The 15,064-nt window shown below is 48.2% G+C and overlaps 1 protein-coding gene across 2 annotated transcripts in view; it reads right to left on the reverse strand.

The window, feature by feature from the left end:
* The window catches only part of LOC147712934 (cytosolic phospholipase A2 gamma-like), a 646,694-nt gene that overhangs the window by 171,300 nt on the left and 460,330 nt on the right, over positions 1–15,064 (reverse strand). Inside the window, exon 11 of one of the 2 annotated variants that reach the window (XM_086920395.1) lies at positions 4,401–4,523. The exons of the other annotated variant lie outside the window; for it this stretch is intronic. Within the exon in view, the coding sequence (XP_086776521.1) occupies positions 4,401–4,523 (123 nt within the window). The remainder of the gene's footprint in view (positions 1–4,400; positions 4,524–15,064) is intronic. 2 annotated transcript variants of the gene reach the window in all.

Raw genomic sequence — 15,064 nt, forward strand, 5'->3', positions numbered from 1 at the left:
TCTTCTGCCTGCATGCTGACAGCTTGTCCCAATTTACACGCAATGCTGGCATCAAAGTCTTCATTAGATCAATTATTCTACCTGGAAGATTAGCAATTAGAGGTTCGGGTTTTGCACCACCTATTTGCTGACCATCTGCTGCAGTGATAGCTGCCCAATCACCACCTAAGGCAGCTTGATGATCCTCTCTACGAATTTTAGCCCATACTGGTTGCGGAACTACGTTACCGAACAACATATCGATGTCCGCTAAGTTCATTATACAAGCCTCAACTGTTTGTGTTAATTCCTTGTAATATCCAGCTGGATTCTTGCGTGGATCTGGCAAGGCCTGCTTCACCGCTAACACTTCAGCTCGCTTCCATGGAATGTGTATCCACACTCGTTGGAACTGTGCTGGAGCAGCTGCAATACCAGCATTATCATCACGTTGTATTGCTTCGCGCCAAATTGGAGGAACCTCCCTCATAGGATATTGGCGACTTAGCTTTATTTTACCTTTTTCTAAGTCTCTCGGTGAACGAAGAGATGGATCATTCCTAAAACTTAAAATAAGTTCCATCGCTTCCTTTATATTATCACCCACTATCATTCCAGCAGCAAACTCTTTTTGAACTCTAATTAAATCTTCCAAATCTGATTCGACATCGTCTTCTTCTATTTCCTCACGTAACAACGAGCACATCTCATCAAAGACGTACCGTTGCGTTGGTTCCTTCCACTGCATAAATGTGTCTAACACATCTCTCGTACTATATCTTCTACTCTTCGAAATCCATCTGAGAGCCGTGGAATCTAAAATTCCTCGTTCCTCAGTACTTGGAAGCTGACTACGTCTCTGAACAGAGTCAGGAGTAGGAGTCTTAATTAAAGTTTTATATAAAGGAGACAGCATATTAGTAACAGAATCAGTGATTCTTCGACGAACAGAAAGTGGAGTTAGCACACTCGCAGACGTAGAGAACGCAGTAGAGGTAGGAATAGATAATGGAACAGTAGGAGTATCGAGAAAAATAGTTTGTGGAACAGTAGGTACAGAAGTAGGTATAGAGGCTGGCAGTGCAGGAAGAGGAGGAGCTGTAGGAACATTCACATTCATCACAGGAGGTACAGGAACTTGATTCTGGGGGACAGGAGCAGGAACACCAGGTTGTCCAGCAACCGGCAATTGAACATTCGGGACAAGTGGAGCCGCAGCACCTTGTGCGTACGGTGGAGGTGACCTTAACAGATAAGATAGTAGAGGATCATTTTCGGAATCCTCCAGTATCTTAGCCATTTTCGATGGCAAGGCAGGATAACATTTGTCAATCGCTAAGTTATGCTCTCTAATTGCTACATCTATGGCCTTCTCACACTCATTAGCCTGCAACTGCTTAGCCGCTTGCTCTAGAGTTAACTCTTCTTGTTCTTTCTGTTCTTTCTTCAACCTTTTCATTTCTCTCTGTTTGGATTCTTTTCGCCAATAACGGAAAGAATCAAACATTGCCGGCCGGGCTTTCTTCTTAAACAATTTCGCTTCTAAGTTGTCGAGAATCTCTGGTTCAAAACTACCATGCAGTGGCCAACTAAGGACACCATCCTTCTTACAATAACGGACCCATACCTCATTATAAGATATAGGACCCACACCAAATTTGCAATATAAATCATATAGGGGAGTCCCAATCGGAGGAACCAGACATGAGTCCTCCAATCGTGAGTCACGGTTGCAACCAAAACAAGACAACATTTTCCGACTTACCATTTTCAGTCCGGAACACTAAACAAACAAACACGGAACAAATATGTGCACTCGAACCAAGAACTTAGGCCTACCAAAACGAACTGATGTATCGATACCCAAACTAAACCAAATAGATTATCGTAACTAGAACAACCAGTGATAATCTTACAAAACCAAACCAAACCAAGAACCTATCAAGGATTTTAACAATCCTCACAAAAGTAACCAGCTAGCTATCACTAAATACTTAACTGAGTCACTGAAGACGTCACCAAGGAGAAACCCGTCACGTTTCGCCGTACTAAGGACTGCACCTCGGGTCCAAGACAGGGCGACGGTCAAGGCAACGGCCCACTGCAGCCGTCCTGAACGGGAAACCCTCGTGGAAGAGAACTTCGGGCCACTTTTGCGATATGCCGGGATCGATGAAGTGGGGCGCCTCCCTCAGGAATCTTCACACGAAGCTTCTCGAACTCTTCAGGCTTTTGGACCGGTACCGAATGACGTCGCCCCACGTTGGGCGCCAATTGGAGTTCTGGACTTTTTGGTTCCGTCCAGAGGTGTCAGGGAACAACACCCAAAGACCCCGGAGTTCCACCTGCCTTGGTGCACAAATGAACAGAAACACGGGCTTCTCGATGGTGGCGTCAAAGACCAAAGGTTTATTACTGCAGGGACACAGAAGTCACAGATACTACACACGGGCAGTAACCAGGAGCCTGTTCAATTTGTACAAAGCGGGTTGCTCCTTATATACTAGTTTTTGGCCTTCAGGCGAATTCTCCACATGTTGGTACATTCCCAAAACCTTTGTGTCGTAGACAATAAATATTTGGTGTGCACAGGAACTGTTGATAAAATCTGATACAAAACATCTACGAAGAGGGGTTCCCACTAGTTCATCACAATCCCTTGTCAATATTGCATTCAAGAGCCGGACCGCCTCATCGTAAAGTTCGTTACCTCCCCCTAATAAAGAGTCAGAAAGAAAGGAACTGAGCCAGGTGTGGAAGATAGGAAAGCGGGATAAGAGATGCTTGTGGGTTGTAAATGGGCAAGGCTACCGGCTTCGGCCGCCTAATCATGATCAGGACAATGGGCACGAAGACCAGTTTAGCAGGACTGGCCTCGGGCAGAGGAGGTAGCCTTTGTCGAGTCATGCAGCTACAGCGTGATCTGGTTTAAGGTGCACGTGTCATGCAAGAGGTGAATCTCCGGCTAAGGCTACGTGTCCTTAATCGAAGTGGAGTGATCAGAGGTTATTGCGTATGTGAGGGCAAGAAAACACAAAATGGCGGTCATGATCTAAGATGGATGCCGTGGGTAGATCAGAAATATGTCAATAAAAGGATTGCTCTTGCTTGTAGCGTAGCGAAAACACCAGGATATACTAAATGGATCATTTGCGGTTCGCTGATACCAATATTATGTATTTCCGACAAACTTGAAAACACGGGTTCAAATCGTCACGGAACCGTCACGGAACCTCAAGAACCTTGGTCTTATCTGCATTCAGCCTGAGGGAATTAGCATTTATCCAGGAAGAAAGTTGTGTAAGGCAGCTGTTTGGGCCTCTGCACTACAATTCTCTTGAGATGACAGGTAGACAATGATTTGAGTGTCGTCGCAGTATGAGAGGAGAGAAGGACCGCAGTTGTTTACAATATCTGCACAAGGCCTTACCTAAAGTTTAAAAAGGGTTGGACTGGGTGTGAATCCTGGAGCACATCAGATAGAAGAGGGTGTGGCTTCGAACAGTGCTGATGAGTGGAGACCTAGAAACCACAATCTTGCAGGAAAGAGCCCAGCCAACACAGGGACATATCCTGCACACCCATAACCTCTAGTATTTAAAGTAGATTTTAGTGATTCACTGTGTCAAAAGCTGTGCCGAGGTCTAAGGGAATGAGCACAGTTGTGCAACCATTGTCTAATTGATGCCTTAGAAGTTCTCTCACGGCGAGGAGAGACAGCTCCGTGCTATGGCCTGCTCTAAAGCCCGATTGCAAGGTTTGGAGTCGACATTAAGCCTTGTATACAACATGAGCTGTTGATTCATGTGATTTTCCAGAATGTTGGCCAGAGTGGGCAGAAGAGAAATTGAACTATAGTTAGACCAACTAAAAGGATCAGGTTTTTTTTGTTTTTTTGGGGAAGGGGGGCTGGGGGGTTCCTTAAATACTTTTTTTCTTAAATTAAATAAAGTTTTTTAATTAAGGTGTTTTTTTCTTAAATTAAGGAACAAGGCCAAAGGATGAGTTCCTTTATAAGGTCATGGAAGTTTCAGATATTTAACTCTTTGTAATACATGCTCTCAAGATCACCTTTCCCTTAAACAAATATCACCATTCAACCACCTCTATTTCATGCATTTCATGGCAAACTAACCCAAATATGGTAAACGATAAATTAACAAAATAAGTCTAGTCTGAATTGCTGAGTCTATAAACTTAGGCCACCTTTAGATGAACGCATTACATATAGGACACGCTTATTTTGTTTTGTACTTCTCTGTATCACCTTTTTTTCTATAGCACATTACTCCTATGGTTTGAAAGTCCTTCGACGTGATGAATATGTAAAACTGTTACTGTAATTAAAACTCACAAAAAGCCTATTTCTCAGTGTTCAAAATTATCAGAAAATATGAACATGTTCTGATCAAATTATTTACCTTCCAGTAGTTCTTCTAGTTTCAGTAGCTCTTTCTGGCCAGCCTCACTCACCAACTCTTCAACAGACAGGGTTGTTATGAAGTCAGCTGCCTTGCAACACTCATATGGACTCTTCACTTGAACTGTAAAGGATAGTTCTATTATTCAGGATATAAATGACAAAATCCACGACTGACACCTTTGCCAGGACACAAGATATGGTAGAATATTTCAGTTAATGGCAGGTAACCCTTTTTGACATTCAGCCATTTATATTTAGTGTAGTTTATTTTAGGCATGGGATAATAAAGTTTTAGTTCACTGACAAACTCTAAAAAATATATAAATCTAGAAGATCTTAAACTGGCTTCAGATCTGCCTTTGCTGATGTGTCACTCAAAGCCAGGATCAGCCCTCAATCATCATACCAAAAGCGGGTAATTGGGTCAGCACTGTGAGAAGTTGGCCCGATATGCAGCGTTCGCTATTCTAGCGACCGCTATGTATCGTTCCAAACGACCCTTATGGTGATTGGTTGTAAGTCAACCTATAGACCAGCTATCCTAGTAGCGTGGATACGAGCAGTCTAAGGCTAAAGACTCGAGAGGGCGTGTTAAGCCAGCTGTTATACCATCACATACCCCTTGAACACCAAGTGAAAGGACACCACACAAGTGTTATGAAAATAAACAGTATATTTATTAAGAATCACAACAGCCCTGTACTCTTTATGAGGACAGGGTACTAAGCACAAACCAAATCTCTTAGGAAAATACTTCAAGTGCACAATTAAAAACAAGTGCCCGGGGGCACGGAAAGTTTAGTGGTCTCGGGCGGACCCGATAAGGCAAGTCGGAAGCGAGGGACTCGGGACCCTAGAGTAAAGAGGCTATGCAGGCACCGAAATGCCGAAGTTACCTAGCCACGAGGGCTGCGGCTGCACAAGTCTTACAGGCGTCGGGGGTCTTTGCTGACGAGCCAGGAGCCGGAAGAAAAGGAGTTGCTGGCCGGCGACCAGTGATGAATAGTTCGTAGAGATCCAAGCCTGGATCAGAGATCGATGATACCTGAAAGCAGAGGGGACCAAGTTCGTACTACTAGCCAGTAGTCAGAGGGTACCCGGAGGGCACCGGTTGGCCGTCACCTCGACCAGGTGAGTGGGCGACGCCAGGCTCTGCAGTCTCACGGACCAGGAGGCGTTGTCGGCGACCAGGATGGAGGTGCGAGCTGTCCCACGAAGGATGATGCTGTCGGCGTCGCTGGGCCCAGGATTGGGGCAACAAGCCTTGGCAGATCTCGGGCCACGTGGTGGGCCTAAGATGGCGTCTTGGATGGACCAGGAGGGTCCGGGGTGCTCCTCTCGAGAAAGGGAGCAAGGGCCGGTCTGGAGCAACCAGACCAGCAGTGTTGGTTGTCGGATGTCGTCAAGGAAGGGCACAAGCCAGCGGCTAGTGACCAGACAACGTGCTGAGCAGCGAGCAGAAGGGCCCCACGCAGATCGTGGAGATGCTGGGAGACTGCACTTCGGAGCTGGAGCTGCTCAGGGTCGGGGCTTCTCGGACCCCAGAGCACTCACCAGAGAATTGCTTCGATGGTCGTGCTGGTTAAGAAAGCGTGCAGGTTTTGATGATGGCCGGTCCCTCGAGGTCTCGTCGCACCCACAGATCACAGCTGAGCTGATGACGTGGGTAGAGGTCAGAGGTGCCAGGGAAGTCGGTTCTCGTCGAGCTGGTCCGTCGGATCCTTGAGGAAGGACTTGCAGCAAACCGCAGAGTTCTTAGATGGTGCCCGCTGATGCAGGGTGACTACTCCTTAGTCACAAGGGAGAAATCTTGAGAAGAGTCTCGAAGTCCTTTCGTAGAAAGTATTCTTGATTCAAAGATGATCTAATTTGGAAGGGTCCCCGCTCCGGCCTTTATTCTAAAGAAAGGGGTGGGTACATGACTAGGTCCTGCCCTAAGGGTGGGACCAGGAAGGGGGGTAGTTACACCCCTCTCCCCTGCCGGACTTTCCCCAGGCCAGGGCTGGCGCCCCTGGAACTGGTTCTGACCGGCAGATGCGTAGTGAGCACCGGGGTGCCACTCCGCAGTCACCTTCTCGCAAAAGCCCTACCTACCCAGAATACACAAACCCTGTCTGGGACGGTGCGAACACCGCCCTCGACAGGAAACCCTTTGTCCAAGCGCTCCTCGCTGGAAGGACTCCCAGCAGCAGGAGGTCAGACTCGTGTCTGTGGTGGCAGCATCCATTTTGTGGAGCTGAGGCTTTAGTTAACTTTAACCGGGGTTCACAGTTACGTACATGTCGTGTCCCTCTAGAAGGGCGGAATGCTAACCTCGTCGCCAGGATTGGTGAGAGGGCAGCATCCCGATTCGTATGACACCTTACTCGACATGCCTTGATAACGCGACACCGAAGTTACCGATGTGGTACGCGTTATCATGGAACAGCCATTGGGTCTTGATTCCGCAAGCTGCAACCGGGCTCGGCTCAGGCCAGAACCTAGTTCACACGAGCCCACGCACTCTGCCTTCAGGATTGTCAAGGCCTGCCATAGGAGTGACTGATAGGAACTCGGGTGTCCATTGTATGGTTAGATATAGAGCTACTATACCTAAAGCAAAGGGTGATTACACGACTTTGCCCCAGCTGTCATGCAGCCAGTTGTGTCAAATTGAGGAGGCCAGCCAGGGGTGGCATAATACATGCTGCAGCCCCTGGCAGCCCTGGGTACACCTATGCCCTGAGTTACAGGGTCTGATAAGGTGGCCCAGTACCAATTGGAAATGCACCTAGGGTACATGGAATCCATTTTACAGAGAGAGCAGTAGGCCTGGGGTCCTGATTGGCAGGGCCCCAGGTCGACTATGTCAAAAACCAGCTAAAACACAGGGCAAAAAGTTGGGGGCAACCATAGTCAGGAGGTACCTTCCTACACAACCCCCCCCCCCCCAAACGAAAGGAGATAAGGCTATCCTTGTCCAGGTAAGCCTCTATTACCTAAGTGGCCATATAAGGAAGGACCAGCTCTGGCTTGGTTTCCCCCTGTGTCATGGTCCACTAGGCAACCCCTCACCCTAAGGGTATCTGAGGGTCTCCACCATAGGGAATCTCTGTCTCTGGTGTGTCTTGGGAAAGAAGAAGGCTGATGCTGGGATGGAGTACTGAAGTGAGGCTCCTCTACCTTTGGGCTCAACTTCCTCCAATCACCATCCATCATGTGTGCCTTTCTTTCTTTAGCTGAGATGCACTGAGCTCTCAGGGTCAGCCTCTGGCTACCTAAAGCTGGAGGCTGAGTCCCTCTGTTTGGCTTACTGGAGGGACAGGTCAGGTCTGGGGTTTTTAGGCCCCATGTTTGGCTGTGCCCAACAGTGTCCAGCTGTGGGAGGTCCCTAACTACTTTTAAGGGGGATCCCTCAGGAGTCTGACTTATTTTCACTTGGCTAGGTTTACCAGCTTCAGTGACCCTAATCTGCTGATTAAGTGGTTCTTTTGGACAGGGGGCCCTTTGGGGTCCACCACTGGCCTCCCTGACCTCCACAGCCCTGGGCTGACTGAGGCAGGGTAGAGAGGTGCAGGTTACCTGCTCCAGACTGGGTCCCACCTGGGAAGGGTCCCCTGCCATCAGGGGCACTGCCAGGCTAGGCCTGACTACCTCTGGGGCAGTTCCTTCAACAGGGGTAGAGTCAGTTCCCTGAGGAGGCTGGCTCTCACCTAGTGTCTGGGAGGGGGAAGGCTCTTCTTCCTCCTCAATGCTCTCTGTTTGAGTGGAGTGATCCATTGTTTCAGGCTTCATAACCTCACTATCTGTCTGAGTAGAGGCTGAGACCATTTCAACCTTGCCAACCTTTTCAGGAGGGCACTCAGTCTGTGTTTGGGCTGTGACTGTCACAGCCCTCCTATCCTGTTCTGGAAAGTCTGTCTGAGCCTGGGCAGTGGCTACCACTGCCCTTCCAACCTTTTCAGGGAGGAATGGTGCTTGGACTGGGGCTGTAGCTATTACTGCCTCACTAACCTGTCTGGATAGGCCTATCATTCTGGAATGAGTTTCTTGCTCCACCTCAGACCATGCTGAGAGTTCCAGGTCATTCCCCAGTGAGCAATCTACAGGTAGGTTATCTGTCACTGCCACTCTCATGGGCCCTGTGACATTACCCCAACTGAGCTTGACTACTGCCATGGGATGCCTTCTCTTCACTCCATGAATGTCTGTCACCTGATAAGTAAAACCAGGGGTCAGTTGAGCAGAGGGGACCAGATGGTCACTCACCATGGTGAGGCTGGCCCCTGTGTCTCTGAATGCCTCAACTTGCTGACCATTCACTAAAACTTCTTGTCTATACTTTCCCAAAATGTGGGGTCCAGTAGTGAAGTTGGCAAACCCCATGCCAGTCTCACAGACAAGAGTGTGGTCAGGGAACCTGGCTAGGCCATAGTCCTCCTGTTGGCCCAGAGTAATGCCCACCACATTCTTGGGGGCACTCCCACCACCTGGGGGATTACCACTAGTGGTAACAGGAGGTTTAGGAGTATTACCTGGGGGTATATTTCCCTTATTACTATTTTTAGGGCAACTGGCATCACTTTTGTAATGACCCACCTGTTTACAGGTATGGCAATAAGGTTTCTTCTGTTCTGAAGGAGTGTTCTGGGACCCACCACCCTTGTTGGAGTTTTGGGGCCCTTGGGAAGTCTTCTCTGTGGATTTATCCCCACCCTTCTCTTGAGGCTTGGTTGATTCCTTTTTCTGGTCACCACCCTGGTTTTTAGGCCTAACCCTGGTTCTGACCCATTTGTCTGCCCTCTTACCCAATTCCTGTGGAGAGGTCAACTCAGAGTCTACCAGGTGCTGATGAAATAGCTGGTTCTGACAATTATTTAAGATTTGCTCCCTCATAATTAGATTATACAATCCTTTAAAATCAGTAACCTTACTACCCAGTAGCCAGCCTTCAAAAGCCTTAGTGGCACAATCAACAAAGTCAGTCCAATCTTGAGACTGAGTTTTCTGGGTGTCTCTGAACAGCATCCTGTATTGTTCAGTGGTTAAACCAAACCCATCAACCAGTGTACTCTTCAAGACGTGGTAATTATTAGCATCCTCTACCCTTGTGGTGAGGAGCTTGTCTCTACCTTTACCTTCAAAGGAGAGCCACAAGATAGCTGCCCACTGACTCTGGGGAACACCCTGCACAGTGCAGGCCCTCTCCAAAGCAGTAATCCATTTGTGGATGTCGTCCCCTTGTTTAAAGGGGGGCACTATCTTACCAAGGTGTTTCGTATCAAAACTCCTTTCCCTATTGCTAGGTACAATGCTGCCACCAGTGGGGACTGCCCCACTTAACTGTTGCTCTCTAGCAAAGGCAAGCCTCTCTTTGGCCAGGGCAAGTTCTTCCCTTTCAATCCTCAGATTAGCTGCCCTTTCTTTAGCTTCGTACACTCTCCTCTGAGGGGACGTCATCCCTCTTTGAGAAGAGTTGTGAGAGCCATTGGTTTGAAGGGATCTGCCAGAGTCTCTTGACAGAGATCTGGCTCGTCCATTCCCAATGTTAAGCTGACCTGATAGTGGCCCCAGGGGTCCCCCAGTACCACTGTCATGTTTGCTTAAGTTGGACCTGCTTAGTCTAACGACTTCTACCTGTCCCTTGTCTGCCTCATCCCCAGAGGGATCCTCATCCTCATCATCCTCCACATCTTCGTTCTCAGTTGAGAGGTGGATGAGGTCAGGGTCACCTCTGGTTCCCTCAAGGGGAGGCATACCTCCTTCTGGATTAGAAGAGCTAAGAAGGGTCTCAGCTTTTCTGGCATCATAAGTCTCCAAGAGACCAATCAGAAAGGAAGTTGTGGGGTTAGACCCCTGCTTGATCTTCCTGGAGTGACACACTTGTCTTAACTCCTTGAAGCTCAGCACAGTATATCTTGAAGGGATGACCTGTGGAGGGTCAACTGACACAAGGGGAGACTCAGAGTTTCCTCCTTTGTCCGACATACTGTTTCTAGTGTGGTGTAAGTGATGCACCTACCTACACTATGTGTTTACCTACTGATCCCTTGCTAAGAGTTGCAGCCAAGGTGTGCTAAGCCTTGAGGAGCTACAACAGCTGGTTCAGTAGAACTCAGAGTATTCTAAGCTTTAGTTATATGTACTAACAGTACTTATGTGATCTTTCAACAAGATATTCTTAGGATACGTGTGGTAAAACAACAGCAAGCTCAAATCCCACCCGCTGCTCACCAATGTGAGAAGTTGGCCCGATATGCAGCGTTCGCTATTCTAGCGACCGCTATGTATCGTTCCAAACGACCCTTATGGTGATTGGTTGTAAGTCAACCTATAGACCAGCTATCCTAGTAGCGTGGATACGAGCAGTCTAAGGCTAAAGACTCGAGAGGGCGTGTTAAGCCAGCTGTTATACCATCACATACCCCTTGAACACCAAGTGAAAGGACATCACACAAGTGTTATGAAAATAAACAGTATATTTATTAAGAATCACAACAGCCCTGTACTCTTTATGAGGACAGGGTACTAAGCACAAACCAAATCTCTTAGGAAAATACTTCAAGTGCACAATTAAAAACAAGTGCCCGGGGGCACGGAAAGTTTAGTGGTCTCGGGCGGACCCGATAAGGCAAGTCGGAAGCGAGGGACTCAGGACCCTAGAGTAAAGAGGCTATGCAGGCACCGAAATGCCGAAGTTACCTAGCCACGAGGGCTGCGGCTGCACAAGTCTTACAGGCGTCGGGGGTCTTTGCTGACGAGCCAGGAGCCGGAAGAAAAGGAGTTGCTGGCCGGCGACCAGTGATGAATAGTTCGTAGAGATCCAAGCCTGGATCAGAGATCGATGATACCTGAAAGCAGAGGGGACCAAGTTCGTACTACTAGCCAGTAGTCAGAGGGTACCCGGAGGGCACCGGTTGGCCGTCACCTCGACCAGGTGAGTGGGTGACGCCAGGCTCTGCAGTCTCACGGACCAGGAGGCGTTGTCGGCGACCAGGATGGAGGTGCGAGCTGTCCCACGAAGGATGATGCTGTCGGCGTCGCTGGGCCCAGGATTGGGGCAACAAGCCTTGGCAGATCTCGGGCCACGTGGTGGGCCTAAGATGGCGTCTTGGATGGACCAGGAGGGTCCGGGGTGCTCCTCTCGAGAAAGGGAGCAAGGGCCGGTCTGGAGCAACCAGACCAGCAGTGTTGGTTGTCGGATGTCGTCAAGGAAGGGCACAAGCCAGCGGCTAGTGACCAGACAACGTGCTGAGCAGCGAGCAGAAGGGCCCCACGCAGATCGTGGAGATGCTGGGAGACTGCACTTCGGAGCTGGAGCTGCTCAGGGTCGGGGCTTCTCGGACCCCAGAGCACTCACCAGAGAATTGCTTCGATGGTCGTGCTGGTTAAGAAAGCGTGCAGGTTTTGAAGATGGCCGGTCCCTCGAGGTCTCGTCGCACCCACAGATCACAGCTGAGCTGATGACGTGGGTAGAGGTCAGAGGTGCCAGGGAAGTCGGTTCTTGTCGAGCTGGTCCGTCGGATCCTTGAGGAAGGACTTGCAGCAAACCGCAGAGTTCTTAGATGGTGCCCGCTGATGCAGGGTGACTACTCCTTAGTCACAAGGGAGAAATCTTGAGAAGAGTCTCGAAGTCCTTTCGTAGAAAGTATTCTTGATTCAAAGATGATCTAATTTGGAAGGGTCCCCGCTCCGGCCTTTATTCTAAAGAAAGGGGTGGGTACATGGCTAGGTCCTGCCCTAAGGGTGGGACCAGGAAGGGGGGTAGTTACACCCCTCTCCCCTGCCGGACTTTCCCCAGGCCAGGGCTGGCGCCCCTGGAACTGGTTCTGACCGGCAGATGCGTAGTGAGCACCGGGGTGCCACTCCGCAGTCACCTTCTCGCAAAAGCCCTACCTACCCAGAATACACAAACCCTGTCTGGGACGGTGCGAACACCGCCCTCGACAGGAAACCCTTTGTCCAAGCGCTCCTCGCTGGAAGGACTCCCAGCAGCAGGAGGTCAGACTTGTGTCTGTGGTGGCAGCATCCATTTTGTGGAGCTAAGGCTTTAGTTAACTTTAACCGGGGTTCACAGTTACGTACATGTCGTGTCCATCTAGAAGGGCGGAATGCTAACCTCGTCGCCAGGATTGGTGAGAGGGCAGCATCCCGATTCGTATGACACCTTACTCGACATGCCTTGATAACGCGACACCGAAGTTACCGATGTGGTACGCGTTATCATGGAACAGCCATTGGGTCTTGATTCCGTAAGCTGCAACCGGGCTCGGCTCGGGCCAGAACCTAGTTCACACGAGCCCACGCACTCTGCCTTCAGGATTGTCAAGGCCTGCCATAGGAGTGACTGATAGGAACTCGGGTGTCCATTGTATGGTTAGATATAGAGCTACTATACCTAAAGCAAAGGGTGATTACACGACTTTGCCCCAGCTGTCATGCAGCCAGTTGTGTCAAATTTAGGAGGCCAGCCAGGGGTGGCATAATACATGCTGCAGCCCCTGGCAGCCCTGGGTACACCTATGCCCTGAGTTACAGGGTCTGATAAGGTGGCCCAGTACCAATTGGAAATGCACCTAGGGTACATGGAATCCATTTTACAGAGAGAGCAGTAGGCCTGGGGTCCTGATTGGCAGGGCCCCAGGTCGACTATGTCAAAAACCAGCTAAAACACAGGGCAAAAAGTTGGGGGCAACCATAGTCAGGAGGTACCTTCCTACAAGCACCATTCAGTCACTGCTTTGAATGAAATGTCACCTTATTGGTCAGCCCACAGCTCCGCTATTCAGTGTTCAGAGTGTATCATGAAGAACATCATTCTGCTGCTTGACTTGCTCCCATTGTGAGTGTGCTTTGGGAAGGGGTAGGAACTGAGAAGAAATGGAGGCCATCTCAGACCATCACCATGCTGCACTTATAGCTTCAGTCCAAAAAGCTGAATTGTAGGCGAACTGATGAGGCAAAGGAGAATCACAGACTGCAGAAGGAGATCAACAGCGCTATCATGAGGTGAACAGCATGTGTGGTACTCTTCACCACAGGGCACCATCTGGCTGTAATTGAATCACTGCCGGTAATTACCAGGTTTCCCTTCCCATCGTCTGCCTATGTAGTTAAACTCAGCCAATGGGCACTGTTCTACAGAGTGCCTACTTCAGTGGCATGAACCGTGCAGTCAACAAGAGGGCAACGTATAATCTGCCCTATCTTTTAGTTAATAATGGCCAGCCTCAACCCCTCACATGCTGCAATGGGGGTAGAGCCTACTCCATGCATCCACATCTATTATCTATGTATGATCAGAAGCAGGGCCAGATCTCGGGCAGTGAGACTGGTGCCACCGCACCGGGTACTAACTTCAGGGGTGCCCGATTTGTAATCTCATTTTTATTTTAAAAGCGCCTGATGCCACGTTCCTTGCCTCTAGCAATTTTCAGGCAACAATAATAATCCTAAGATAACTCAGGTGATTCATTTTCTTCCTGGAGAGAGATAGGTTTTTTAGGTGAGGTTTTGACTGATCATAAAATATAGTAGAGAGGATTAATAGGACTGCCACAAAGAACGTGAACCCTGCAGATCACAAAGTGCATATAATGTAAATAGGTAGGTGGGTTTCTGCTTTTCTAAGAGACACCCTTTTGTTACTTGCAGTTCATAAGTTAAAATTCTAATATAGAACAACGATTTATCATCAAAGAACTGAATACACATTGCAAAGTATAGGTCTGAGGATAGACTAAAGTTGGGAAAAGAGTTCATTTGGGTAGAAATCGATTCTTATTATTAAAGAGAACCCCCAACTCTGGTGTTCTGTTTTCAATTATGAGTTTGTGCTTCTCAGACAAAGCCTCTTAAACTATACTGCCTACCAGTAAGGATGAGATGGGACTCCTACACCTCGAAAACCTCTGTCTTACACATGTTCTATACACTGATTACACGTTTGATTGTCTCTGTGTAATGTGTATGTGATGTAAAGTGCTGTGACATCATACACTGGTATGAGTGGTACGATAAAGCTAGTTAAATGCATCTGAGCGAGAATGGATATGGAGGCTCGAGGGGGCACTCTTAAAGGGTGATAGTCGGGAATCTGTGACTAAGGTGGTCATTGGGGGTGGGTTCAATAAACACTGTTGCAACGGGCACCCACAATACTAAAGCCAGCCCTAAATTCTGCCTTGGTATTATTTGCCATATGTCGTTATAGGAGATCTGACTTGTTTTTTCCCCAAATGAGTCTATGTTTCTAGCAGTAGAGTTATCTGGATAGTTTTGTAATTATGAAATATGTAATGGCTGGTTTAAGTTTAATTTTTATGAAGAAAAACATACTTGCACACATCCATATTTTATTTCAGTTATTTTATTAAAATAGGGCGTTTGCTAAATCGCGGCGCATAATTATATATGATGTTCAAAAACAATGCAATGAGTGATAGTCCATAAATTGAAGAATTTAACTATACAAGATAATAATCCTTCACTGATGTCAAATATTTGTTGAAGAAAATATAAGTTTTAACTACAAATCTGAAATTCCTCCTGTCCTAAAAACTTTCTTGCAAATATTTTACAGCGCTAAATTTACCTAAGTAATGGTTGAAGAGCGCCGCTTAAGTTGTGAATGCAGCTGCGTTGTCATCCATCTTCTTGCTGGGAGGCAGTAGCCCCACACTG

Source organism: Lissotriton vulgaris, chromosome 5 (genome assembly GCF_964263255.1).
Source record: "Lissotriton vulgaris chromosome 5, aLisVul1.2, whole genome shotgun sequence".
NCBI classification, from domain to species: Eukaryota; Metazoa; Chordata; class Amphibia; order Caudata; family Salamandridae; genus Lissotriton; species Lissotriton vulgaris.